The sequence below is a fragment of the Colobus angolensis genome, unplaced genomic scaffold, assembly GCF_000951035.1.
Source record: "Colobus angolensis palliatus isolate OR3802 unplaced genomic scaffold, Cang.pa_1.0 Scaffold403, whole genome shotgun sequence".
Lineage (NCBI taxonomy): Eukaryota > Metazoa > Chordata > Mammalia > Primates > Cercopithecidae > Colobus > Colobus angolensis.
This window is the reverse complement of record NW_012117411.1, coordinates 821,830-848,193: the sequence shown is the minus strand read 5'-3', so window position 1 is coordinate 848,193 and position 26,364 is coordinate 821,830. Positions and strand designations below refer to the sequence as shown.

General features: G+C 40.7%; 2 protein-coding genes across 2 annotated transcripts in view; one reads left to right on the top strand and one right to left on the bottom strand.

Moving 5' to 3' along the window:
* The window catches only part of ZNF277 (zinc finger protein 277), a 138,109-nt gene extending 131,554 nt beyond the window's left edge, over positions 1 to 6,555 (bottom strand). Inside the window, exon 1 of the mRNA XM_011955931.1 lies at positions 6,339 to 6,555. Within this exon, the coding sequence (XP_011811321.1) occupies positions 6,339 to 6,429 (91 nt within the window). The 5' untranslated portion in view covers positions 6,430 to 6,555. The remainder of the gene's footprint in view (positions 1 to 6,338) is intronic.
* A 183-nt stretch (positions 6,556 to 6,738) lies between these two features.
* Positions 6,739 to 26,364, top strand: part of DOCK4 (dedicator of cytokinesis 4) — a 477,639-nt gene continuing 458,013 nt past the window's right edge. The window contains exon 1 of the mRNA XM_011955954.1: positions 6,739 to 7,044. Within this exon, the coding sequence (XP_011811344.1) occupies positions 7,008 to 7,044 (37 nt within the window). The 5' untranslated portion in view covers positions 6,739 to 7,007. The remainder of the gene's footprint in view (positions 7,045 to 26,364) is intronic.

The window sequence follows — 26,364 nt, the reverse complement described above, 5'->3', positions numbered from 1 at the left end:
GCGCTTGTACAGGAAAACTCTTCTTTTTAAAACCATCAGCTCTCATGAGACTTGTTCACTACCATAAGAACAGCAAGGGAAAGACCTGCCCCTGTGATTCAATTATCTCCCACTGGGTCCCTCCCACAACACATGGGAATTCAAGATGAGATTTGGGTGGGGACACAGCCAAACCATATCACCAAACAAGACCTACGAGAGTAGTTTCTATAATTCTTATCTTCTCTGACATCCCTCGGCCTATACCTCACAAGGCAATCCCAGTATACAACGTTACTTGAGTTTCTTGATGACTTTGAGTGTCAGTGCATGTGTGAGGGTGGGGAGCTGGGTGTGAGTAGAGTAGCACTGTATAGAAGTGAGAAAAGATACAGAAGATAATATAAAGGCTTGCAGAGCACTTAGTTGTAATACTAGTATGTAGCACTGACAGACACTCTGACAACCCCCAAATTCCAGGAAAGCATTGACAGCATAAGCAGTTATCACCAACACATTCCTAAGCTTCCTCAGGGTTACTCCACAATTTAGATTGCTTCCTAAGTGAATGCAGTCTCAAAGAGCAGGCAGTTCTTGATAGGCATATCTTTATAATTAGGCATATCTTTATAATGAAAGCAACTAATACTTACTGAGGTCTGACTTTACAACAGGAAATATGCTGGGCTTTCATAAATATATAAATATGAAATAATCACAATAACTGCAAGACAGGTATATATGGATATTTTCATAAATGTGGCAGCACATATAATAAACCTGTTACACAGCTATTAAATGTCAGAATTGCAATTTAAATACAGTTTTGCCAAAATAAGGTCTAGTCCTCTTTCCACTGTCATGTCAAATATATGAGACTGTACTTAATGGTTTATAGAAATAGAATGACAGCCTGTAGAAAATTGGTAACAACCATATAGATAATGAAAGACAGAATTCAAGGTCCTTGTGGTAGGTCATTCAGCTACAGGCTTAAAGTTATAAAGGCCAGATCTAAAGTATTCTTTTAAAAAATGTAATTATTATTTAAACAACATTAAAACTTCATTAAAAAAAACTGAAAAACTACCCTAACTATGATCACCTTGACAGAATATCATCTTCCTGATATTTTGCATTTTAGTTGGTATGCATACCTTTCACAAGCATAAAACATCTACTTAGTTTTTTATTCTATTTCAGTTCCTCTGCTTAAAATAGTTGCCAATCTAAATGCCTTGAATAAATTTCAAGCATATTCTAACATTAGACTGTTACACAATGTTTACCGTATGCAGCTTTGATAAACACTGGATGTACAAAAGTGAAATAAGACAAGTCTTGACCTCAAGAAGTTCACCGTCCACTGGGGTAGACAAAGTTGCCAAAAAATAACTACAGTGTGACATGGTAAGTGGATAATGGAGATATGGGAAAGGAAGCAGGGTGACTGAAGATGAGGCTAGACAAGTAAATTAGAATCTTAAATGCCATACAGAGAACTTGGACCTAATTATACATGTAGCAGAATTACACTGAAGCTTTAAAGTGGAGATCCATGAATATATTTGTTTTACAATGTGGACTGAAGGAGGTAAAGTCAAGAGTCAGTGAGATCAACAGGAAGGTTTTGCAATCGTCCAGGCTAGAATGCCATTCTGGTCAAACATTTATTAAACATTAACAATAAGCCAAGAACAGAATCAGGCTGACAAACACACATACAACTGGTTCTCAAGAGCACTTTCTGGGTATGGGAGATGCAGGTAGGTAATTCAGCAGTAATGGTGAGGGTTAGTAATGGAATTAGAATAGTGGCTGTAGCAATGAATAGAGGGAACAGGTTCAAAAGATACTTCAGGCACAGAAAAATAAGGCTTGCTAACTGATCAAATTCAGTAACTGAGGGCGAGTTAGGAATCAAGGATGCTTCCTAGGTTTCTAGCTTAGACTTGATGCCATTTATTAAAATAGGAAATACAAGAATGAGGAGTTTACATCACCTGCTACCCTTCCCCCTTTCTTCCAGAGACATGACACATGAGATAGTAAGTTCTCTAGAAGATAAACATTACCAAAATCATCAGATAATATGGTCTCCAGAATCCAAGCATTACCCAAATCATCGACTACTAAACATGCATTCGGAGGGAAAAAAGTTGACTTTGACAGAATATTACAATATGGAGATACAGATTAATACTGTCAGAAGATACAGCCTCAGTCACAAAAGCCTCCTAAATGTATTATTATTAAATTGTGCTATCTTGCTGACTTGTAACTAAAAACAGCAAAAGAACAAATGCCAGTAACACCGCGTGAGGGATGCTGAATCTATTTATTATCTGTTCTTAATTTTAGGAGACAAATTGAAACCTTGGTTACTCTTCAAATGTATGTAAAGCAGTGTCCTTTAACCCTTGACCTAGTCGGCTGGGCATGGTAGCTCACGCCTGTAATCCCAGTACTTTTGGAGGCTGAGGCAGGTGGATCACCTGTGGTTAGGAGTTCGAGACCAGCCTGGCCAACATGGCAAAACCCCGTCTCTAAAAAAATATAAAAACTAGCTGGACATGGTGGCAACCGCCCGTAATCCCAGGTACTCGGGAGGCTGTGGTAGGAAAATCACTTGAACCAGGGAGGCGGAGGTTGCAGTGAGCCAAGATCGCGCCACTCCACTCCAGCTTGGGTTACAGAGCAAGACTCTGTCTCAAAACAAAAAACAAAAACAAGCACAAAAGAGACTTGACCTCGTCAATTTGGGGACCTTCTTGGAGAAGGATGGAGCCGCAGAAATCTGGCAACACAGTGGTCTCAGTGAAAGTGTTGCACCTGCCTACACCCCACCCACTGACTCACTCTAGCAGAGATTTTGAGGAACTGCAAGGATTTCTATAAAAAGTCTTCCTAGGCCTCACTGTCCCAGGGTATTAAACGCACAGACTAACATTTTAATCAGAGCAAGAGGAAAATCTCTTAAAAGAAGCAGTTTTCAAGAAGCCAAAAAGGTGTATGACTTTTTTTTTTTTTTTTGAGACAGAGTCTCACTCTGTCGCCCAGGCTGGAGTGCAGTGGCCGGATCTCTGCTCACTGCAAGCTCCGCCTCCTGGGTTTACGTCATTCTCCTGCCTCAGCCTCCGGAGTAGCTGGGACTATAGGCGCCCGCCACCTCGCCCGGCTAGTTTTTTGTATTTTTAGTAGAGACCGGGTTTCACCGTGTTAGCCAGACTTTTTAAAATTTTATTTTTATTATACTTTAAGTTCTAGGTTACATGTGCACAACATGCAGGTTTGTTACATATGTATACATGTGCCACGTTGGTTTGCTGCACCCATTAACTCGTCATTTACATTAGGTATTTCTCCTAATGCTATCCGTCCCCCATCCCCCAGCCCCAGGACAGGACCCGGTGTGTGGTGTTCCCCATCTTATGTCCAAGTGTTCTCATTGTTCAATTCCCATCTATGAGTGAGAACATGCAGTGTTTGGTTTTCTGTCCTTGCGACAGTTTGCTCAGAATGATGGTTTTCAGCTTCATCCATGTCCCTACAAAGGTCATGAACTCATCCAAAAAGGTGTATGATTTTTACAGGGCAAGACATACTTGATAACCTAAATCACTGCCTAACAAAAAATATACTTTTAATATAAATATTTACACCTAAAATTTATAACACACTTTGTTGGCTTTGAAAAGATTCTGGAAAAAGTAACAGAATGATACATAAGTTATTAAGCAGAATTTTTTTTTTTTTTTTTGTATTTTTAGTAGAGACAGGGTTTCACCATCTTGGCCAGGCTGGTCTTCAACTCCTGACCTCGTAATCCACCCGCGTCGGGCCTACTTAGCAGAATTTTTAATGATAATTTTATAAGAATGACATAAAAATATCAACCATCAATTTTTCCTATTGACTGCTACAAGACAATGAGAATACTGGGTAGTTCTCACCCAGGATGAGAAATTTTTTTATGTTATAGATACTGCAGCTTCACTACTACTCAACACTTTTGTTGAAAACAAACTGGAACCAAAAACTAAGCTTTCTATCAGTTACTTAATCCATTTGTCATTGAAACATTGGTCCTGGATTAATTATTTCCTCAAAGTTTGTGACAATATGGGGGAAAGAACACTCATATACTACAGGTGGCAATGTATGCTGAATATATTTTAAGAGGAAAGTCTGGCATTTATCAAAATTTTAAACTTGCATAACCTTTGATCCAGCACTTTTCCTCCAAAATATACACCCAGTGGGCAAGAATATATGTACATAAAGCTGTTCATTGCAACATTACTGAAAAACTAAAGTCCCAGTACATGTTCATTTTTAAGGAATGGCTAAAGCATGGCACATTCATATTTTGGAATATGATGGGCACAGTCCTTAAAGAAAAAAAGGAAACAAATGTACTGACGTGGAAGGGTTTCTATGATAGACTGCTGAAAGAAAAAAGGTTGCAGATCTTTTAGTTTACCTAGATTTATCCTTTTTATTAAAAAAAATCAAACCGTACAGATGGGTGTCATATAAGTATAGGTTGGTTTAACAGAATACGGATTGTAGGATTAAAAGAAAAAAAAGATTATGTTGGAAAGATTAGGTACCAAACTCTTACCATTTTATACTCGGGAAGTGGTACTGCAAGGTGAAGGAATTTTCATTTTTTTTACTTCATACACTTCTGAATAGTTTGAAATGTTTTAAAAACGTTTAAACGTTTAAAATTTAAAAATAAATACTTTTAAATATTTTACATTTTTGAAAGGCATACCTTTTTTTTTTTTTTTTTTTGAGACAGAGTCTTGCTCTGTCTTCCAGGCTGGAGCGCAGTGGCGCAATTGCAGCTTACTGTAACCTCTGCCTCCCGGGTTCAAGCGATTCTCCTGCCTCAGCCTCCCGAGTAGCTGGGACTACAGGCGTCCGCCACCACGCCCGGCTAATTTTTGTATTTTTTATTAGAGACGGGGTTTCACCATATTGGTCAGGCTGGTCTCGAATTCCTGACCTTGTGATCCGCCCGCCTCAGTCTCCCAAAATGCTGGGATTACAGGCATGAGCCACCGCGCCCAGCCAGTTTTAAAAATAAGTTAGACTGTGAGATAAATTCACCAAAGAGTGTATCTTTTGATCTCAAACTGGTAGCCCTCTGGAACTTTGAGAATCTAGGAAACCTTAATAATTTGTTACCATCCGATAGCCCAACATATAACCAACTCAATAATAAACCATTAGGGTGTTAAACTCAATATTTAACTCAGGAGACTACCAAAGATTTGTTTGGTAGAGGTACTAAAATAATTTCAGAGTAGGGAGTTCCACAGTTGGGGAACTGGGAAGTGGGAAAAAACTGCACTTCATCTCTGTGCCGCTGAGGTAAATATTTAAGATGATATCAATTTAACTGTGAAAGCAAAAACAAATAAACCGAAAAACAAAGTCTCAACAGTCTGAGAACTATATTTAAGCCCCAAACCATGTTCATCAGAAAAAGACAACTTGTGCTAAATTACACACCAAGGCAAAAATGGGGTGGGGGGAATGGGGGAGGGACAGACTAAAGGTAAAAGAGTCCTAAACACAATCCCCCTGCAGCTTTCAAAATTTGGTTTTTTATTCCTACAGTGGATCAAAGGACAACTTGAAAGTCAGGTACAGCCAAAGTTGTGATGATTTTCATAACCCTTTTCAAATGTTCTTTGAAGCCACGAGTGCGAATTATCTTATCACTTTCCTTTTCTTTCTCTAAGGACCCAGAGACTGGGAAGATCTCTCAGGCTCCACATCCAAATCTGGAGAGCACCCACAGCAGTTAACTATCGACAGGGAGGTTGTGAGATACTTTCCCTTCAGAGGACACTTCAGTCACAAACTGGGCAAATGTGTAGAGTGGAGAGCACTGACCACCAGTCTGCGACTGGAGAGTCTACGGAAGTCTAAATAAAACACATCTGCAAGGTCAAACCAAGCAAACCCAGGCAGTGTACTGGTGAGGAAAAAGAGCTGCTAATCCCAAAGTTGTAAACACACACGCGCAAACCAGACCTGAACCAAACCTACTCAGCAGCTAGCGCAAAGCTGCGAGCTCCAAACCAGAAGACAAACGGTCAGGGAGCTTCCCCGGCGGAGGGGAAGGCCATTCCAAGGCATTTTCTCCGCCCTCCCCCGGCAGTCCCAACAAAGTAGCCGCTCCCGGCTCCACCCCATCCCGCTGGACCACCACCCGTGGGGCCCCGTTGAACCCAGGCGGCCCAGAGCTAAAGGGCTCCTAGGGTCAGACCAGAGGTCCGTTGCACTCCCGGTCATAGAGAAAGGAAGACATATCAGCCGCACCTCCGGGGCACCGTACTCACCCCCATAACCTACATCCTCGACTGCGCTGCAGCTCCCATCACGGTCTTCCTCCATTCGGACAACAGGCCCCTGGGTCTTGGAAGCAGCCATTACCCGGCAGAGAAGAAAAGGGAGGGCCGTAGGGCGGGGCAGAGGCGGGGTGGCACCAATAGAAACGCGACTGGAGGTGAACTCCCCGTCGACGCGGTGTTTTCTCCACACCTACGCCGCCCTCTGGGCCAATAGGACGTAACGAGTAAAACTGAATCCCCGCCTCGAACCGCAATTGCCGCTCCCACTTCCGGGATGGGGAGGCCCAGAACTACAATTCCCAGCGTGCCGCGGGGCCCCGGGACGGGAGGGCTGGACTAGGCGCTGGCGGGCGGGGGTGCGCCCGAGAGTGCCCCGGCGTGTTCGCTTAGTTCAGTGAATCAGAACAATGACTGCGCCGCCGGGTCCCCGGGAGCGCATCGGAGGACTGTGAGCAGCCGCCGCCGGGAGAGCTGCGGGCGGCGCAGTGTCAACGCTGGGCTCAGGAGCCTCCAGCGCAGATCCTGCCCAGCGCCTGTAGCCCGCGCGAAGCCCCCGGGCTCCGGCGCTGCAGCGCTGCTCGGGGACTGTGCATTGTTGTGAACCGGAGAAGGGGAGCGGGGATTACAAAGCCTGAAGACCCCGGAGCCCCTTTAGCCATGTGGATACCTACGGAGCACGAGAAATACGGCGTGGGTGAGTCTCCGCGGGGCGAACTTTTATTCTGCTCTGGCCCGAGCGAGTGAGCATTTCTCGTCCTTGCCCCCGCGCCCCTCTCGCTCCGCCCGGCTTAAAATGCCTAATCCTGGCATCGCGCAGCGGGTACGGGGCTTTGCCGAGCCAGCTCCAGGCAGAGGGCTGCGCACCAGCCTCTCGCCCCACACCGCCTGCTCGGCGCGCCCCGCACAGATTCCCAGAGCGCCGGGACAGCTTAGGGGAGTGCGCGGCCGGCCCGCTAGCTTCGGGCTCTGGTTGCGGAGTTTGGAGTGGCGACTGGGCGTGTGTGTGTGTGTGTGTGTCTGTCTGTCTGTCTCTGTGTGTGTATGTGTGTGTCAAGTTGGAAGAGGAGGCGAACAGGGTTTCTCTCTTTCCTTACCCTTCTTCCCCAAAGCGACAGGGAGCTGCAACGGTTCCCCTGGGTGGAGAGGGAGACAACAACACTTGGGCAGAGAGAACACCCCCAAAACAGTAGGGAGGCTCAAATCCTTCTCTCTGGCTCGGATCGACATTCTCGGAGTGTGGAATGTGGCAGGGTCCTGGAGAGAGCCGCTCTAACAGGCTGAGCCCTCTCTGACCCTCCTCCCTCCCTGCGATCCCGGGTTTATGGGGTGTGTATGTTGCGGGGCGGGGGCATTGGTAAATTTCAACATCTGCGCCGCTCGGTTCTTTGGTCTTTGGAGGAGAACGGGTATTTCAGCAGTGTTTTTACTTCTGGCCACCCTCTCGACCCTGGGTGAGCGCAGTGGGGGCGGTGTGGCGATACAGGGCTGCTGAGTGATAATGGGGAGGGGGATAGGAAAGCCTGGTTCTTGGGGGCAGGGAGATAGCTTTTAGGAAAGCGTACCCTGACACTGGCGTTGGGAGAAAAAGGAACAGGATAGCGCTCGCTGTTCTGTGTAAAGGTGAACAACAAAGGACATTAGTGTTGACTGATGAATACAGGAGTCTCCCTTCCTTTTCCTCCTCCCATTTCAGGCGGGTTACAGTTCCCGTTTTTGTTGTTTGATTTCAGCTGGGTCGCCCCTTGACAGTTACTCCTTTTAGGGTTGAGACTATTAAGAAACCAGGCTCTCCGACAAGCCTGCAGCCGGCCAAATGCAATTATAACCTCCCAGAAGGTCTAACAGAGAGAAAGCATTATGGATTTTACTAACACTCTTTATTTCCTATAATGCCCTGTTCTGCCGACTGGTGTACTTTGTGTGTGTGTGTGTTAAAATTGAGGACAGATCTAGTGATTTAGATGATGTGTAGGTATCTGTTTATGTTCTAAATTCGTTTTCCTGCAATTTAAAGAATCTGGAAAGCCTTCCCAGGGAGTCGTAGTCCGAGGGGATTTTTGTTTTTTTCCCAACTTTGCCCGGGGGTAGGACTTTGGGGTCCATTGAAAGGACTGTAGGATTCACCAAAGTCATTCCCACATTTCACATTAGCTTCCATTCTGTATTGTGACTGATTAGCAAGACAATAGTTTGACCTGAACCCACCTTTGGGAAAGGTTTCCAGCTTTCCCTCCTTCAAAGTGTCAGGGGAATCTTTGCCAGCCTCTTTACTGGCAAGGAGTAGATGTTAGTGGTTATTATTTTCCTTTTCCTCACTCTCCTTTTTTTTGGGGAGGTAGATAAACCCTTGCTAGGAAAATGATATTCCCTTTGCTGGACTGGTGAGGGACCAGAGGGCATCGCCTCCTAAGCGGCTTTAACACTCAGTGCAGGAAGCTCAGATCCATCCAGGCAAAACTGCCCTGCTTGGAGTCAATCCCAGATGTTGCTCTCTTCCAAGTGTTAAATTATACAGATTATGGATGGGATTTATTTTCTTGATTTCTTCATGTGCCAGGTCACAGCTGGGGTGCTGGTATCGATTAGTTCCTCTCTTGCCTTTCTTTATAAGCTGTGGGCAGAGGCTTAAAAACCGCTCTGGGATTTCCTGGAATGGCAAACCGGATATTATCAGTCAAATGTTTTGGGCTGCAGCAGACACCTCGGTTTTGGGTGGTTGTGATTTGATTGCAGAGTAGGGGAGGCAGAAGGGTGTGCTCATAATTGAGAAAAAGAGGTTGAATGAGATGAAGGGCCAGAGCAGAGAGAGGGTCTTCTGCCCCAAATTACTGCTGTTGTTCTCAATATCACATGTGCCAGAATGTTAATTAACCTTTATTACTAATTTTTGAGCATTTGGATTGTGGAATCCTTAGCTGTTTTTTAGAATCCATCTGTTAGGCGTGTGTGTGTAGTGAAATTTTTGTTAGGATACTTATGTGTGGACTTTATTTTTCAACATGGAGAGCACTGTTTGTAGCTGCTTATATTGCAAGTTGTTTGTTTTTTTCTTTTAACCTTAGTTAATGTTTGTGTTTTTCTCAGTAGTTCTTACAGATGTTAAAAAAAGATCTTATGGGCACAGATCTTTTGTTACCAGGTGTAGTAGTAATTCAGTTTCTTCATTCTTTGAAATAAATCAGTCTTTGTAACAGAATATGTGAAGTTTTAGTATAAATTATATATTTCTGCAAAGGTACTTTTCATATACTCTCATGTATGAGATAATTATGTTTTTATATACATATGATTAAATTTCAAGCAGCATACTGTAAACATGGGTAAAATTACTTAAATTGTATGTCTGTAATAAAATGTATTGGAGATGGAAATTCTTTTTCATATCTGATGTATGGGCCTGCCCCATTTAATGAATGATTAAATTCATTAAAACAATGAATACTCAGTCGTAAGTGTTTTGATTATATGAAAAGGTATCGTGATGAAGTTATAGTTCTGAGGAACAGGGAACGTTGTCTTTTAGAAAACATATCAAGACACACAGTGATAGGCAATTTCACCTTAGGAGATTCTAGTTAGCTCTTGATTCTGGGCTAGACACTGCTGCCAGCTGTGTAACCTTAGGTAAAATCTCTTAGTCTCTCTGGGTCCCAGCGTCTGGGGCAAGTATTAACTAAAGCCTTTCCTGGTACTAATTTTGTAGAGCTCTTCCAACTAACTGTGTCTTTTGATTAGAAAAACATCTTCATTGTATTGAGACTGCTATGACAGAGACACTTTTGTTGTGACATATCTCACATGATTTTTAAGTAAGATCAGGGGTAAGCAAATGCTACCTGGCAAGCTGCCAGAACTGAGGTGCTGGTTACTCTCTTTCTCAATTTGATTCTCTCTCTAGCAGGAGCTCCATGGGCAGTGACTGAAGCATTCTGCTTTTTGTTGTTGTTGTTGTTGTTGTTTGTTTGTTTGTTTTTTAAATATATTGTCCTTGACAAATAATAATTATATATTTTTTAAGTTTCCTTTTTTTTTTTAATTTAGAGACACGGTCTTGCTCTGTTGCCCAGGCTGGAGTGCAGTGGCTATTCCTAGGCGCCATCATAGAGCACTATAGCCTATAGCCTCAAGCTCCTGGTTGATCACCTCAAACAATATTCCCACCTCAGCCTCCTGAGTGACTGGGATTACTGACATGCACCTTCTTACCCAGCTGTATATATTTATGGCGTACGGTGTGATATTTTCGTATATGTTTACAGTTGGAATGATTAAATCAGGCTAATTAACAAGTTACACCTCATATAATTACCATTTTTTGTGGTGTAAAAACCATTTAAAATCCATGCTAGCACTTTTGAAGTATATAATGCATTGTTATTTATTATATCTCCATTCTGTGGATATCACCTCACATCTGTTAGAATGACTGTATAAAAACAATGAAAGGTAACAAGTATTGGTGAGAGTGCGGAGAAAAGGGAACCCTTGTGCACTTGTTAGTGGGCATGTAAATTAATACAGCTGTTATGTAAAACAGCATGGAGGACCTTCAACAAACTAAAAATAGAATTATCATATGATCCAGCAATTCCACTACTTGGTATATATCCACAGGAATTGAAATCAGTATGCTGAAGAAATATCTGCTATCCCATGTTCACTGAAGCAGTTCTCAAAATGTCTGAGATATGAAAGCAACCTAAGTGTGCGTCATCAGATGAATGGGTAAAGAGAATGTCATATCTATACACAATGGAATATTATATAGTCTTGAAAAAGGGGGAAATCCTGTCATTTACAGTAATGTGGAGGATATTAAGTGAAGTAAGTGTAAGTCTGGCACAGGAAGATAAATACTGCATGATCTTGCTTACATACGGAATCTAAAGAAGTTTACTTCATAAATATAGAGATTAAAGTGATGGTTGCCAGAATCTGGGGAAAGAGGGTGGTTGGGGAAAGTGGAGATGATGATCAAAGTGTGCAAAGTTTCAGTGAGACTGGAGGAACATGCTTTAGTGATCTATTGCACAAAATGCTGACTAAAGCATTCTTGATTGCATACTCACTAATTTCCTCAGATTACCTCTACCTTCTGCATGCCCTCATCTGTTAGCACACCCCCTATTCCTCCCCCCGCCCTACCCCACCTTAAAGTGGTGGGAATTATTCATGGAGGAAGCTAAGGCCTTTGCAGATATGTTTTTGCGTTCATTTGTCCAATAGGCTTTTATGCATAGATTCACAGGTGAGTCATGGCATCTTCCTGAGCTGAAGGCTGCACCCCTCAAATCTAGCCAGATGTTTTATATGTGTGAGCTTAGTTAAGCTTGACAGGAGAACATGGCCTGGATTGATCGGTGCAGAAAATCGATGAACCTTTATAAGACGCAAAACTCAGAACAAGCTGATCTGAAGTCACAAGTGTCATTTAAAAAATAAATTGTGTGGTGTGAGTATCACTCAGTTATCAGATAAATTCCTGTCTTCTATTTCTCTTGAAGGGGTTTTCGAACTCATCTAGGTGGGAATCATGTTCCTTTTTAAAGCCCCTTCTATGTTGGTGGAAGATGCACCTTCTCGTATTCATACAGGATTGTTAAGTGTCATTCACCTCAGAAGGGTGCATTAATGGTAGCATATGTGTGAGAGAGAGCGTAATGAGGATGTGTTTCCATTACTCTCAGTTTTTTGCAGTTTCTTAGCTAACAGTTTCTTAAAATGTTTTCTATTAGTGATCCCATGATGTATCTACATAGCACATAGAGCTAAATAGTGATCTGCTGCTTGGGATTGTTTGTGACATTTAGAGCCTGACACAGGATTCTAAACTTTAACTGGGACTAGAAGAGGAATGATTTATACCTCCCAGTAAAATACCACTGAAGGGCCATGCAGACAGTGGGATGGCAGCTCATGTTCTTGATCTGGCCTCCTATGGGAATGGCCTATAAAAATGTTCCCCTCTTTTGCTTATTCTCCTAAGTAACAGTTCTTCACAAGGCCCCTGAAGCCACATAGAGATGCTGCCCTTCTTCTATGGTCTTGTTGTTTTTGTTTTGTGTGTGTGTGTGTGTGTGTGTGTGTGTGTGTGTGTGTGTTTAGAGGCTGTTATGGTAGATACCACAAGGGAGATTATAAAAATTTCAAGAAATTTAGGTTTTCCTATCTCTAGCTCTATTCCTTTCCAAAAGGAGATAACATTTTCTGAGTTATGTTTGATTCAATATGTCTAAGTTTCTATCATAGTGACTTCATGCTCTGAGTATATATGTCGGAGGAACATTAAATGCTAATGAAACCCTACTAAAATGCTGTAACTGGCTGGGCGCGGTGGCTCAAGCCTGTAATCCCAGCACTTTGGGAGGCTGACACAGGCGGATCACGAGGTCAGCAGATCGAGACCATCCTGGCTAACACAGTGAAACCCCGTCTCTACTAAAAAATACAAAAAACTAGCCGGGCGAGATGGCGGGCACCTGTAGTCCCAGCTGCTCGGGAGGCTGAGGCAGGAGAATGGCGTAAACCTGGGAGGCGGAGCTTGCAGTGAGCTGAGATCTGGCCACTGCACTCCAGCCTGGGCGACAGAGCGAGACTCCGTCTCAAAAAAATAAAATAAAATAAAATAAAATAAAATAAAATAAAATGCTGTAACTGTAACATAGTAATACAATGTTTTACTTAAAAAGGGAAATTATTTTATCTCAGTCTACCCTTTGAAGTTGAATAGTAATTTCTATTTAAGAGATGAGAAAACAGTTTTGTAAAGGTTAAGTGACTTACTCTAAATTAGTAGCTTTTAATCTTGTTTAACTATTATCCATAAGAAATATAGTTAATTTCCTGACCTAGTATATATACAACTATCCCCCAGTACCACCCCACACACATATAATTGAAACAGCACTTGCTCATACTCTGTAATGTTCTATTCTTTTTCATGAAAAAAAATGCTGGTCACTAAATTGTCTTATTAATGGGTCCTGACCCACAGTTTGAAAAACACTGTTTTAAATGCTAATTTGTGATACCAGAAGGACTGCAACTCAAATCTTACTGGGTTTCTGTGGAGTTCATTTCATGACATTGGCAAGGAGTCGAAAATGGTGGTTGTTGTTGTCTCTGATAGTCAGATATGCGTGTTTATTTTAACAAAGAATTTAATTATACTTTTTTCCTTCAATGTAAGTCAAAGTCTGTAGTATTTCTTACTAAAGATGGAATAAATATTTAAAGCCATCACATACATTGCATACGTTTTCTCTTTTAGTACTTGTATGTCTTCCTACTAGGACCTTTTTGACAAGGATTGCATAATGACCAATATTGGGCTTTTCTATATCATGTCCTTTGACAACACTCTCTGGTCACTATAACAGAAGATTAAAGATAATGGATTTACTGAGGTACTTTGCCAGTTGTAGGATTACCACTCACTATTCTTTTGTACCATTTTTTATGTTGCTGATCATTATTAGAAAGACAAGGCAACTTGTATAACTTATTTTACTAAAAAACTGAACTGTATACTTATTTGGCTGCAGGATATAAGACCAAAAAATAAGGAATTAAAGTTCCCCAAGTCTAGCTTCATTTAAGCAACTTAAACTTACTTAAGGAACAACTCTTGGACTCTCTGGCATTTAAAAAAATGGTGCCAAGATGACATTGGGTAACTACTAAGTTAATAAAAATCACCAAAAAAGTGGAATGCCTTTGGTAACGTAATTGCAGTAAAACTGATATGCAGTTCCCTGAGGAATGTATGGTAATCATGATTCTTTTGGAAACTTTTGTATAACTTTTATTGGAAACTGCAATATAAAATAGCATTTCTGGAGTACTTGCTACATGTAAAGCACAGTTCTAAGAGTTTGTCTTATATTGTCATTTAATCCTCATGATACCTCATGAGGGAGGATTCAGTTATCACTCATATTTCACAGGAAATTGAGTCATAGAGGGATTAAGTAACTTGTTTAAGGTCACACTGTAAATGGTGGAGCTAGGATTGGAACCTAAGTTGTCTTGCCTAGAAACTGTTCTCTTAGCCATTATGCCACATTACCTAGTATAACAGTGGTTAGCAGAAGTTTGAATCAGTAATCCCATCCCTTAAAGTTTACATGACAAAAAAAATCAATAGCAACAAAACGCTTTATGCACAGAGTTGTCCCTTGCCGTGTTGTCTGTGAAACAACTTACATGACCATGTAGTCTTTAAATCAGTTTTGGTTGTGAGCACATTGGAGCATCAGACAATCATGAAATGAAATATTTTCATAAATAACACTATTTCAAAAATATATTCCAGGTATCTAGTGTTAAATGACAAAAGAAAAGTATAGACTATGATTAGAGCTACATAAAATGTGTAGCATATAGAGAAGAGGCAGTCAATGCACAGATGAGAGCAATGTTTTTGTTAGAATATAGAGATTATCAGTAAATTCTTTTTTAATAAACTTTGTTTGGAAATAGCCGTATTGAATTTTAAATTACACATTGTTATTTATGAAGGAAGAGGTGGCATAAAAATGAGTAAACAGAGGCATTGCAGTAACTGAGGTGAGAGATAAGTCCCTGAATCAGGTTAGCAGTCATTGTCATGGTGAAGCGTGGATAGATCTGAGAGATACTTAGGAAATGAAAGCAACATGGTTGGTCATCAGATATAATGAATTAAAGAAAGGAAGAAGTTTAGGATGTTGTCTTAGCTCAGGATACTATAACAAATATATCATGGACTGGATAGTTTAAACAAAAGAAATTTATTTCTCACAGTTCTGCAGGCTGGGAAGTCCAAGATCAAGGTGTTGGCTGAGTCAGTTCCTGGTGAGGGCCTTCTTCCTGGTTTGCAGGTGGACATCTTCTTGCTGTATCTTCACATGGGTAGGGGGAAGGAGGTCATGGGGAGGAAAGGAAGCAAGCTTTCTCTTGTCTCTTCATATTAAGGGCACTAATCCCATCATGAAGTCTCCCCCTCATGGCCTAATTACCTCCCAAAGGCCCCCATCTCCAAATACCATCACATTGAGGATTACAGTTTCAATATGTGAATTTCAGATGGATATAAACATGATTTGTAGCAAATGTCTTCCTGTTTCTGGCTTGGGCACCTAGATGAATACAGGTGCCATTCAACAAAAGAGCCAATTTTTTTTTTTTTTTTTTTCTAGGCAGGTCAGGCTTATGTAAGACGAAGACTTTTGTTTGGCCACCTTGAGTTTGAGATACCTGCAATTTTTGAGATATCTGCAAAACATTCAGGTGATGAGATCTAGTAGAAATTGAGTCTGCAGCAAAAAAGAGAAGTTCTGTGCTGAAGAGTGATTAGAGATTATTTGGCTTTTGAGTGAAAGCCGAAGTAATGGGTCTAAATGAGACTTTGCTAATTGCTTTGACTTTGATTCTGTATAGTCTGCCTGTTCATTCTAAGTTTTAACGTTACAGACCCCAAATTTCAAAGAGCAGTCGTCTCGAGGCATTTTATTAATATGGGTACAAAGGATTCTAAAGTAAGAAATATTAGCTGTCCATTTAGAGTTGGTAGTAAACTACGTTTTTTGGTCTTTTCTTGCTTCCCTCTAGGGCATTGCCTGGCTAAGGCATTACTTATTTCTATGTCTGTGACTGTTTTCTCCCAAATAAGTATTTCATGCCAGATTGTGCACGTTTGTGAGATTTCTCAATAAGGATGTTGAAAAACAGTGCACGAATAATATTTCAATGAACAAGATTTATACATCCCTGAAACATTTAAGAACACGCATTGAAGAACACGCACACATCTAAAAATGGAAAAAATTCTTCAATATATAAAGCAATAGATTTGTACATGCAGTTTTTTGTTGTTGTTGTTGTTAGATATATAATACCTCTTAGGAACCGCAAGAATTCTTAAAGTTATACTATGGTACTCCTGAAAAATCAGTGATTTAAAGGAAGGAATTCTAGCTTATGATGGCACTAGGTTCCCTTCCCCTCATATAGACTTTCGTAACTAATCAGTGAAATAACAATAAATTCACAGAAAGAGGCAAACATTAATGATATTAAAAACTAAGTTTGACAGAAAGTCTGTTGGCAAAATTCACGTGAAATTTCCCTAAGGCAGGTGGAACTGGATGAAGAAAACCAATGTTTTCTTGGTTTTCAGTGATACGGCATGGTGATTATAGTTAATAATAATATATATTTGAAATTTCCTAAGAGAATAGATTTAAGTATTCTCACCACAGGAAAAAAAGAAAGGGAACTGTGTGAGGTGCTAGATATGTTAATCTGATTGTAGTCATCATTTCACAGTGTATGTATGTATATTTAAGGTGATGTAAATATCAGTTTGTACAACTTAAATATATACAATTTGGATTAGTTAACAATACCTCGATAAAGCTAGATTAAAAAAGAGAAAAAAACCTGTTTTTTTTGGCTTTCCCTTGTTAAGCAGAGAGGCCTCAATGACTGGAAAGATGACAGGAAGACCCATTGCCCCTTCCCCACTCTCTGTCACCAGCTTAGAGACCAGGTCAATACATCCAACTTGGAACACCCCATTTACTGCCAGAGGCATCTGTAATCCTTGTCTTTTCACCCCATCTTTTTACTTCCATTGAGAGATGACCACTCTCAGAAACGAGCGGGACAGGAAGATGGGTAGGTGGGTGGAAAAGGGCCTATAGAAGATGCCACTTCACCATTGAGAAGTGTACTGTGGTCTTCATAAGGACAGTGATTTCATAGGTGCCTTCAAAGTATTGCAATAACAAAGCTTACTGGATAGTGTAGTTTTTCTGGCAGGGTATTGGTGACAGAGAAAGAGGTGGGGGATAAGAGATGATTTCATCTGAATTGCCCTAAAACCATGGTACATGGCATATAATAACTTACAACTGGGAACCTGGCTTGGAGCTGTACATATCAACTAGCCTTGAATGCAGATCCGAAAGTGGAATTGAACCCATACCTTTATTTTTAGCTCAGTCTTAGCACTGTAAAGAGGTTCGAGATCCAGGTTGCGTTAATCAGTGATCACATTTGCATCTCTGTGGAAGAGGGAAAGCCACTAAATCTGGACAGGCATCTGTCACTTAGCAATGGACAAAAACATGGCTGTTTCTCAAGAAAACAGGAGAGTGAGGAAGAGGGGAGAGCATGACATTTACGTGGGAGGCTTTTGGAAACCACTAACACGTGTGTATTTGTTCTCCTCTCCCATTTGTGTCCCCTCTGGGTGTGCCAGAGAGAGAAGGTTGGTGGGAGGGTGGTTGGTGGGAACCCTTCTGGATATGAAATTTGAAAGTTTTCCTGTTTGAATTTGCTAACAACTTATCTCCCAAGTTGTGAAACATTTTCCTAAACCAAGAAATTTGCTGTTTATTAGACTATCAATTGGACAGTAACCAAAAATTTCTCCCTGAAGGCTTTAAGCAGAAATGTGGAGATTTGGTTCTATGTCTTATTTTTTTTTCTTCTCCAAAATGGAATAATCTCATCTGTTGTTGGCAACCAGAAGTAGGCAGGTTTGGGAACATGGGGATGCATGTACATAAGGCAACTGAAAATAGCCCCAACCGAGATCCTGCATGAAACATTATTCACTATCCTGGGGAGAGGAGAGAACCTGTTCTCCATTTTCCTCTGGTAGCCAAAGTAGGTTGAGGAGCTTGTGAAGCTGCCTTGATAACAGGCTCAGGGGTTAGCCAGGGTCTCAAAGAAATAGGAAAACCCAAAATTTCAATAGACAGTCCTATAAAGTATGAAGAGTAAAGAAACCTCTCAGGTTTTCTCCAGTAGTCTGGATGAAAGACATTAAGCATAAGATCTGAGGATTCCTAAAAAATCACACACATAGTAAAGGTTTGCTCCAGTTTGTTTGCTAGTTTATTTTTTGAGATGGAGTCTTACTCTGTCGCCCAGGCTGGAGTGCAGTGGTACAATTTTGGCTCACTGCAACCTCTGCCTCCCAGGTTCAAGTGATTCTCCTTTCTCAGCCTCCTGAGTAGCTGGGATTATAGGCGCCCACCACTGTGCCCAGCAAAGTTTTGTATTTTTAGTAGAGACGGGGTTTCACCATGTTGACCAGGCTGGTCTCGAACTCCTGACCTCAGGTGATCTGCCCACCTCGGCCTCCCAAAGCACTGGAATTACAAGCGTGAGCCACTGCGCCCGGCCTCCAGTTTGTTATTTTAGGAGAACTGTATTTGCATTAATTGTATGTAAAATCTCCTTTAATACTGTCATCCATAGTTATGGAAATTGATTCTGAGGACTAAATATTTATGTTCTTTGCCCCAGGTTAGGAGATATCATATGTATACTATGTGGAAATTATTGTAATGAATTTTAAAATGGGAAAATACTTACGACAGGTGAAGAATTGCCATACACATTACCTGTAATGTTCTTACAACCAATTGTTATAATTGAGGAGATGGCTTATTTTTAATTTCATACTTTCTAGTGATTTCTTAAATTAGCATGCATTTCTTTTATAAGCAGAAAAGAATTATGTAAGTTCTTCTGTAAACCGAACATTATTTCCTTTGTGGGGTTTCTTTTCAGGATTAGAGGTTGGACTGGTAGCAGTTGCATCTGGACAGCCTGAATTTAGTTTGTCATTTATGTGCAGAAAGTACTCTTTCAAAATTTTAAAGTAGCTTTCCTTGTTATACTAGTTTGACTGCCTGTGATGTCACTGCTGTGTTCATTTTCCAGTAACCACAGTGAAGATGTGCTTTCATATAGCTGTGGGGCATAAGTCTTTGAAAGAGAACTCTAATCGCTCTTTTAATTTGTTGAAACAGCTTCAAATGAATTCACCTAAGGTAAAAATTCTGTTCTCTCCATGAAATGTTTGCTTAGAAGACTGATGTTGGTGTCACTGCTCACTTTTCCTTTGTTCTATAAACTCTGCCCTGTTGGACTGTGGGCCCAGGGATAATTTATGCAGGACAGACCTTTGAACATAGAAAGTCAACAGTTTGAAGAGGTTTTATTCAACAATTACAGAATAATAAAAATAATTGCTTATTTATGGGTGCTATAAACTGAATGTTTATATTCCTCCAAAATTCTTAAGTTGAAGCCCTAAATCCCAATATGGGTATATATGGAGTAAGGAGGTATATATGGATTAAATGAGGTTGTAAGGGTGGGTCCCTGATCTGATAGGATTTGTGTCTTTATAAGAAGAGATCCTAGAGAGCTCACATGCTCTCTTCATAGGTAGCATGAGAAAGGGCCATGTGAGGGTGCAGCAAGAAGGTGGCAATCTGCAAGCCAGGAAGAGAGTCCTCACCAGGAGCTAGTCCTGCCAGACCTTGATTTGGGACTTCATCCTTCAGAACACCGAGCCTGTGGTACTTTGTATGCCAGCCCAAGCAGAAGGGTTAAAGACATTTTAGGCATTGTAGGAAGAGGGATATAAAAAACATAGAAGCGGAATTCTCAACCTCAGTGTAATTAATGTAGTTAGTGTTGGCCCTCTCTGTGGTTTGAGATCTGACTCCCCAGGCCCACCTCTGGAGGCACAGACTTAATTGAGCTAGACTTTTTTTTTTTTAAAGACATGGTCTGTCTCTGTTGCTCAGGCCAGAATGTAGTGGTGTGATCATGGCTCCCTGCAGCCTTGATCTCTCAGGCTGAAGTGATCCTCCTGCCTCAGCCTTCTGAGTAGTTGGGGACTATAGGCATGCACTACCACACCTGGCTATTATTATTTTCACTTTTTGTAGAGACAGGGTCTCACTATTTTGCTCAGGCTGGTCTTGAACTCCTGGGCTCAAGTGATCCTCCTGCCTTGGCCTCTTAAAGTGCTAGGATTACAAGTGTAGATGACTGCTCCCATTTGAGTTAGATTTTTTGATGGTAGATATTGACTAATAACTCCAGGTATATGTTTATTTGAATAAAGGCATTTTTGCAAAGTTGCTCACATTGTCTTGAGTTGTCACATCACTTTGGGTACCTTCAAAGCAACCAAAAGAGGTAGAGTCTTCAGATGCTTCATTTCTTTTTGCTACAGTTATTTATAAAAACCTAGGGTGACAGGTTTAATCATGTAGGTTAGCATTTTTAAAAAGTAGATGGAAGTTTTATCATATGAAACTTTGGTTTGGGGCATTGGGTTAGGGGTACTTTGTTTTTGCAAGTCCTGGCTGTTGAATGTCAGGTCCCTGAAGAGAATAAAGCAATGTTTGGTTCATTTTTTTTTCTCTTTCTACTACCCTTAAATATGTGTTTCCTGAGAGTAGCTAGTACATTCCTCTAAAGATTTACTTGTTGCATTTTTTTTTCTTAGTGACAAGCATAAGGGCATATTTTATGACATGTTGGTAGAAAAACTTCTGTTGGATGATTATTTATGGGATATGCCTACGATGTATAAGGCAATGTGCTAGCTTGATAAGCATCCAGAGAGATATAGAACTGGATGACTGGACAAGGGAAGGAGCTAGATGGTTTTCTAGAAGGAGCTAGAAGGATAGTTTTATCTCATTTACTTTGAACAACCACTTCTTCAAGATAGACATTACCCTGATTTTTTTTTTAATACACAGTAAGGGAGTGCATAAAGTATCACAGATAAATCAGTATGAAAGTTAAGACAGATATTTCCCCTTCAAGCTTTAAAATGAAGATAAGAACTTGGGATGGTGATGATATTATTCACTTGTGCACCTGAAGAAACAGCCCTGAGGAGGAAAGGGTGTCTCATATCCTGGAAGACTCAGAACTTCTACAAAAGAATAGAAGTTGCATATTGAGATACTTCCCATAGGAGTGAGTCACCGGCTGCTAAGATTGCCCGAGATAAACAGCTGAGTGGAATCACATTTTAAATATCTGGAAAACCTTTTTCCTCTTCCTTCTGGGTAATTTCCCCCTCCTCTCCTTCCCCTCCCCCTTGTCCTCTCTTAGTCCCGTCACCTGACTGATGTTAAGTATCTTGGAAAATGATTTATCTTTTTGTGTGTGCGATTCTTTCTAAGACTGGGCAGAGGAAGAAGGATGGATTTAGGATTGATTCTTCTCCTTTGAGAGATTTTGGGAAGGATAAATAGAAACTATAGTATATAATTATATATATATATGCACACACTATATATACACACACACACACAAACACTGTATATATACTATACTTACTTAAATTATACTATGTTTCAGTTATATACTATATACTATATAATATTAAAGTATACATATATAATTATATATATTATGTAAGTATATATAGTATGTAATATTATATAGTATATAAACATATTCATATTTAAATTACAGAAAAATAAGAGTGGACAGGCAGAGGAAAACCCGACTTTAAGATGAATGCTAACCAAGGGCTGAGCCTGTGTGATTGGCCCCGTGCACACACTCCTGCCTTACAGCAAACATAGAGAGGGCCAGTAATTTGTTGCAGGGGACCCACCTGTGAAGGGCTGAGATTCAGGCACTCATCTGTCTCAGCCTGAAGCATGTGGTCCCTTCATGGTATCAAACACATTTGTACCTAAGACCTAGGGCCAGAATCTGGAGGCCCAGCCCTAGGCTTTGGGGTTCTATGGACAGTGCTGAAGAAATTGCTCACTATACTTGACTTTTAAAATAAGATACTAGTGTTAATACCAGTATTGTGTGAAATAAGTCCCCGTGTTGTCTTTTTACTCTAGCATTAGTCTCTGGTAGTGATGGTCAGTCAGTGTGCTGACTGCTGGTGGGTGGGGGTGTGGGGCACAGTGGTGACAGAGGGGCCACTAGGTGCCTCAGGAGATAGGGATGGGTGCTAGAGGGGTGGGGAGAAATAGGGAAATAAGAGCCAAGGACCAAACAGTGCTGAGTTACGTGAAGGGAATAAATGTGTGCGTCTTTGAGTGAGGATGGACCAGGAGCAGGGAGGAACCCTGGAGTGAAAATAAAATTCATGGCTGATGTGATGGCTCACACTTGTCCCAGCTACTTGGGAGGCTGAGGCAGGAGGGTCACTTGAGCCCTGGAGTTTGAGGCTGCAGTGAGCTATGATTCCACCTGTGACTAGCTATTGCACTCTAGCCTGGGCAACATAGTGAGGACCTGTCTCAAACAAATAAACAAAACAAAACAAAACAAGAAACCTGCAGTAACAGGGATACCTAGAAGGTAGGGAGCTAGAAAAAAGGGAGGATTCTCATTCATTGGAGGAGCAAGAGAAACCCTGAGCTCTGAGGCTTGTGGTTCTGATATTGGAAGCCCTTGCTGTACTGGGACCTAGGGCTTCACATTCTGCTCCATCTGTGCTCAGAGAAGCCCTGTCCTGCCAGTCCAAGGAACTGATATGCTCCTTGGTGTGCTGAATAGGTACCTCTTTGGTCTGAATTACTGCTGTAGTCTTCTGCATTCTCCTTTCTCTAGTACATGCTTTGGACTTAAGCCACAAGTGACCTTTTTCATAAAGCAGATTTGTTGATGTAGTTCACTTGTAAAACTCAAAATCTTTAATTTTTTTTTTTTTTTTCAGTCAGGGTAGAGTCCAAACTCATTTTATGGTACACAAGTTCCCTCCTAAATCGGCCCATCTGCAATCTCATCCTGTGCTGGGCAGTTCTTTCTCTCATATTCTGTCCTCCATCCTACAGAACCACTGACTCCTCAGAGATGCCAGGCTACTTGAGGACTGTTGCCTCTGCACCTGCTGAAATGCTTCCTGGGCTGACCATCCACCTCCCGCTTCTTTACCTGAAAAACCTAACTGCAATGTGTCTTCTTTAAGAGTGTCTGTTTGTGACTCCTCCTAGTAGAGGACTGCTCTACCTCTGTTCCTGCTCTGTGCCATGCAGCTGCCTCTCTTAGGGCCTTTGCTACTGCTATTTTGAAACTGTCTGCCTTTGCTGCAGTCTAGGGAAGCCCTTGAGGCCAGAGATGCTGTATTGTTCAGCTTTGATTTCTCTAGAGAGTAACACAGAGCTAACCTGCAGTAAGTTCAGTAAGTGTTGAATCAATGAATGAATGGGTTCCTTGGATGAGGGAGAAAGCCCAAAGCTCACTGTCTTGTAGTTATTTGTTACATTTATATATAATTTTTTTTATACATTATACATTTTTATACAGGATGTATAAACCAGGCTTTCTTGAGTAGATGAGGGTATCCTGACTGGGGCCTGGCAACCCCCTGACATCCCAAAGTATTGACACAGAGGAAAGCAAGTGTTTGTGAGGAAAGTGATAGAATTTATCAGAAGTATATGAAATTAATTACATAAAGTCTGAAACATACATTGTGGTTCTGTTTGTCCTGTGACCATGTAAAATTGCCGTTGAAAAAACACAGAAAGCCGTGCATGGTGACTCATACCTGTAATCCCAGCACTTTGGGAGGCTGAGGCAGGTGGATTGCTCGAGCCCAGGAGCCCAGGAGCCGAGGAGTTTGAGACCAGTCTGGGCAACATGGAGATGCTATCTCTAAAAAAATAAATAAATAAATAAAAAAGAAAAAAGAAAAAAAGAGAGAAGAAAGACAGAAAGAATGAAAGAAAGTAAAAACAAGAAGGCTAGGCTGCTATGTCATGAAGAGACCTACCACCAACCACTGAACTTCAGCGTAGATAGGACTGTATTGTTTTGATTGTGTCCTCTGTTCTTGGTATAACATTTGCTACATAATAAATTGTAACATATAATAAAAATATACATGTTATTTGAGTCAGTGTGTGCAAGTGTAAATTTTTAATAGGGTATTTACACCTGAAGTCTCTACAACAGCATATGACTGCCAGACTCCGTTTAAATGCCAGAAGATGCTCAGATACATCTGCCTGTCATATCTTCTGGCCACCATGTAAAGGTCAGTTGTAGAAAATCTTCTGTCTGATACTGGATCTTAGACATTTTTACTGTTTCCTCTAAGTTTTGGGTGTTTTTCCAACCTTTTAGTGATTGCAATTTGTAACAAAAATTTCCTACCACTGTTTTTTTTTTTTTTCCAGAATAAGAGTATCCTGAGATAGCAAGGCAAGCTGTTATCAAAAGACAGAAACAAAACTCCTACCAAATATGCAATTAGCCATTGCTGAGAAACAGCATTTTCACTCCACAGCATAACCAACACAAAATATAGAAATATATGGCATGCTGAAGAAATAGACTACAATTGTTATTTATAGCTTCCCATTTAAAATTTTTGTTTTCATTAGAATAGGCTTATTCACTAGAACATTGTGTTGGCAGTGATCTGTCACACACGTGTGTGGTATGCTCTGCGTATGGTGGCTGGATTTTGGGATGTCTCATCTGGGAAGCGAGATACCCTCTTTCTCATTTACAGTGGTGTGACATGGGCTACCAGGAACCCTCATCATTGTTCTTACTGACTTGATACTGAGCAAATATAAATTCAGAAAGATAAAATAAGTTTAGTAGGATAAAATGCTTCGTTTATGTGATGAGGCTGTATGTAAGTGTTTATTTGAAGAACAACAACAACAAAACCCTTTACTGTGGAAACCAAGGTTTGAAAACCACTGACTTACGAGGCTGGAGTATTGCATGTAAATTCTGTTACAACAAGATCTGAAGTTACTACCTAGATTTTCCTAATGAGCTGACATCTTTCTACTTTAAGTGGTGGTGGGGAAATCTTCTGGATTGGGGGGTATGAATTGTCAAGGAATTATTGTATGTTCCAGACACGTATGCCATGCAGCACAGTTTGCACCATTGATGTAATAAAGCCCTTCATATCTGAAAAACAGTTGATATCATCATTCTATAAAGTGCCTCGTTGAAAGGGTTAACTCCAGTTTATCTTATGAAAGAGGCCAGGATTCTAATTTTGGTTCTTTCACAACTGTATGAACTCAGGCAAAGCATTTATCTTCTTAGGGCCTCAGCTGTGAAAAGACAATTGGATGAGGTGATTTCCAAGTTTCCTTGAAATTATAGAATTCATTGTAAGCTCGAGAGTCTCTTGGGCACTGTGACTAGATGTCAGTGGAACTGTCTGAAATATTCTCTGAAATGTTTTGGTTTGTGTTCAGGTAACTGAAGGTGAAGTGTATGAGATGTTTACTGTTTGTGCTGGTCTCTTCTACCAGGCAGTTTTACTACATTTGCAGCATTATGTGTTATCTTGAAGTTCTTGGGCAATTCCCTGTAGTATTTGGTTCTGTGAATTTTGGTAAGTAGTTGATAGCTATTGTATAAAACCACTCTGCTTCCCTAAGTCTTTCTGTCCTTAACAGAGAATTGCCAGAGCTATTGAGTTATTTAAATAAATTAACTAAACCCTATATTTGATTTTTGAGTCACATGGTACCAATTCAAAGAAAACATTGGTTAAAGGGGTCCGTTTGGAAATAACTTATTTTTTCTGAAAGACTTCTTTCCTTTTTTAGTTGTGAAAAAAAGGGATGAAAATACAGTATTACACTTAGCTGTCAAATGGAAAGTGATCATTTAAAATCTCATTTTACATCCAAATTATAGCACTCACTGACCATACTGTGCAAAATTGGTCAGATTCCATTGACTGGTTGAGTTTACTCCCCTAATTGGAAAAAATGACAACTATTAATCATTGTGACACAAGGCAGAATGTCATCATGGCATGACATTCTTATTTTCCACCTGAGAAATGGTGGCTTCTGAGTGCAAAAGCAAACTCTCCTTTCCTACTTTTGCTTGCCACTTCTTTTTTGGTTTTGGTTATAGTTCTCCGGAGTAAATCAGACAAAGACTTGTAAAAAGTGGAGGATGCAGAGGCAGAGCAAGAAAGTGTTCCTTCATTTTTATTCCCCAGAAACAGCTGTGAAAATGAAAATGGGACAGGGAGAGAAGAAAAACATCATAAGAGAAGGAAATGTGGCTATTGCACAGACAAAGACGTTTGAAATTATTTGCATGTAGACAATTGATGGAGATAATGTCTTCTTAGGCATAAGGACTTCAAAATGACTGAACTCTGAAGTTTTATTTTTTTTCCCTCCTAGATTAACTCAAAAGAGAAGTGTTTTCAGCAATTTGCCAGGATTTCCTA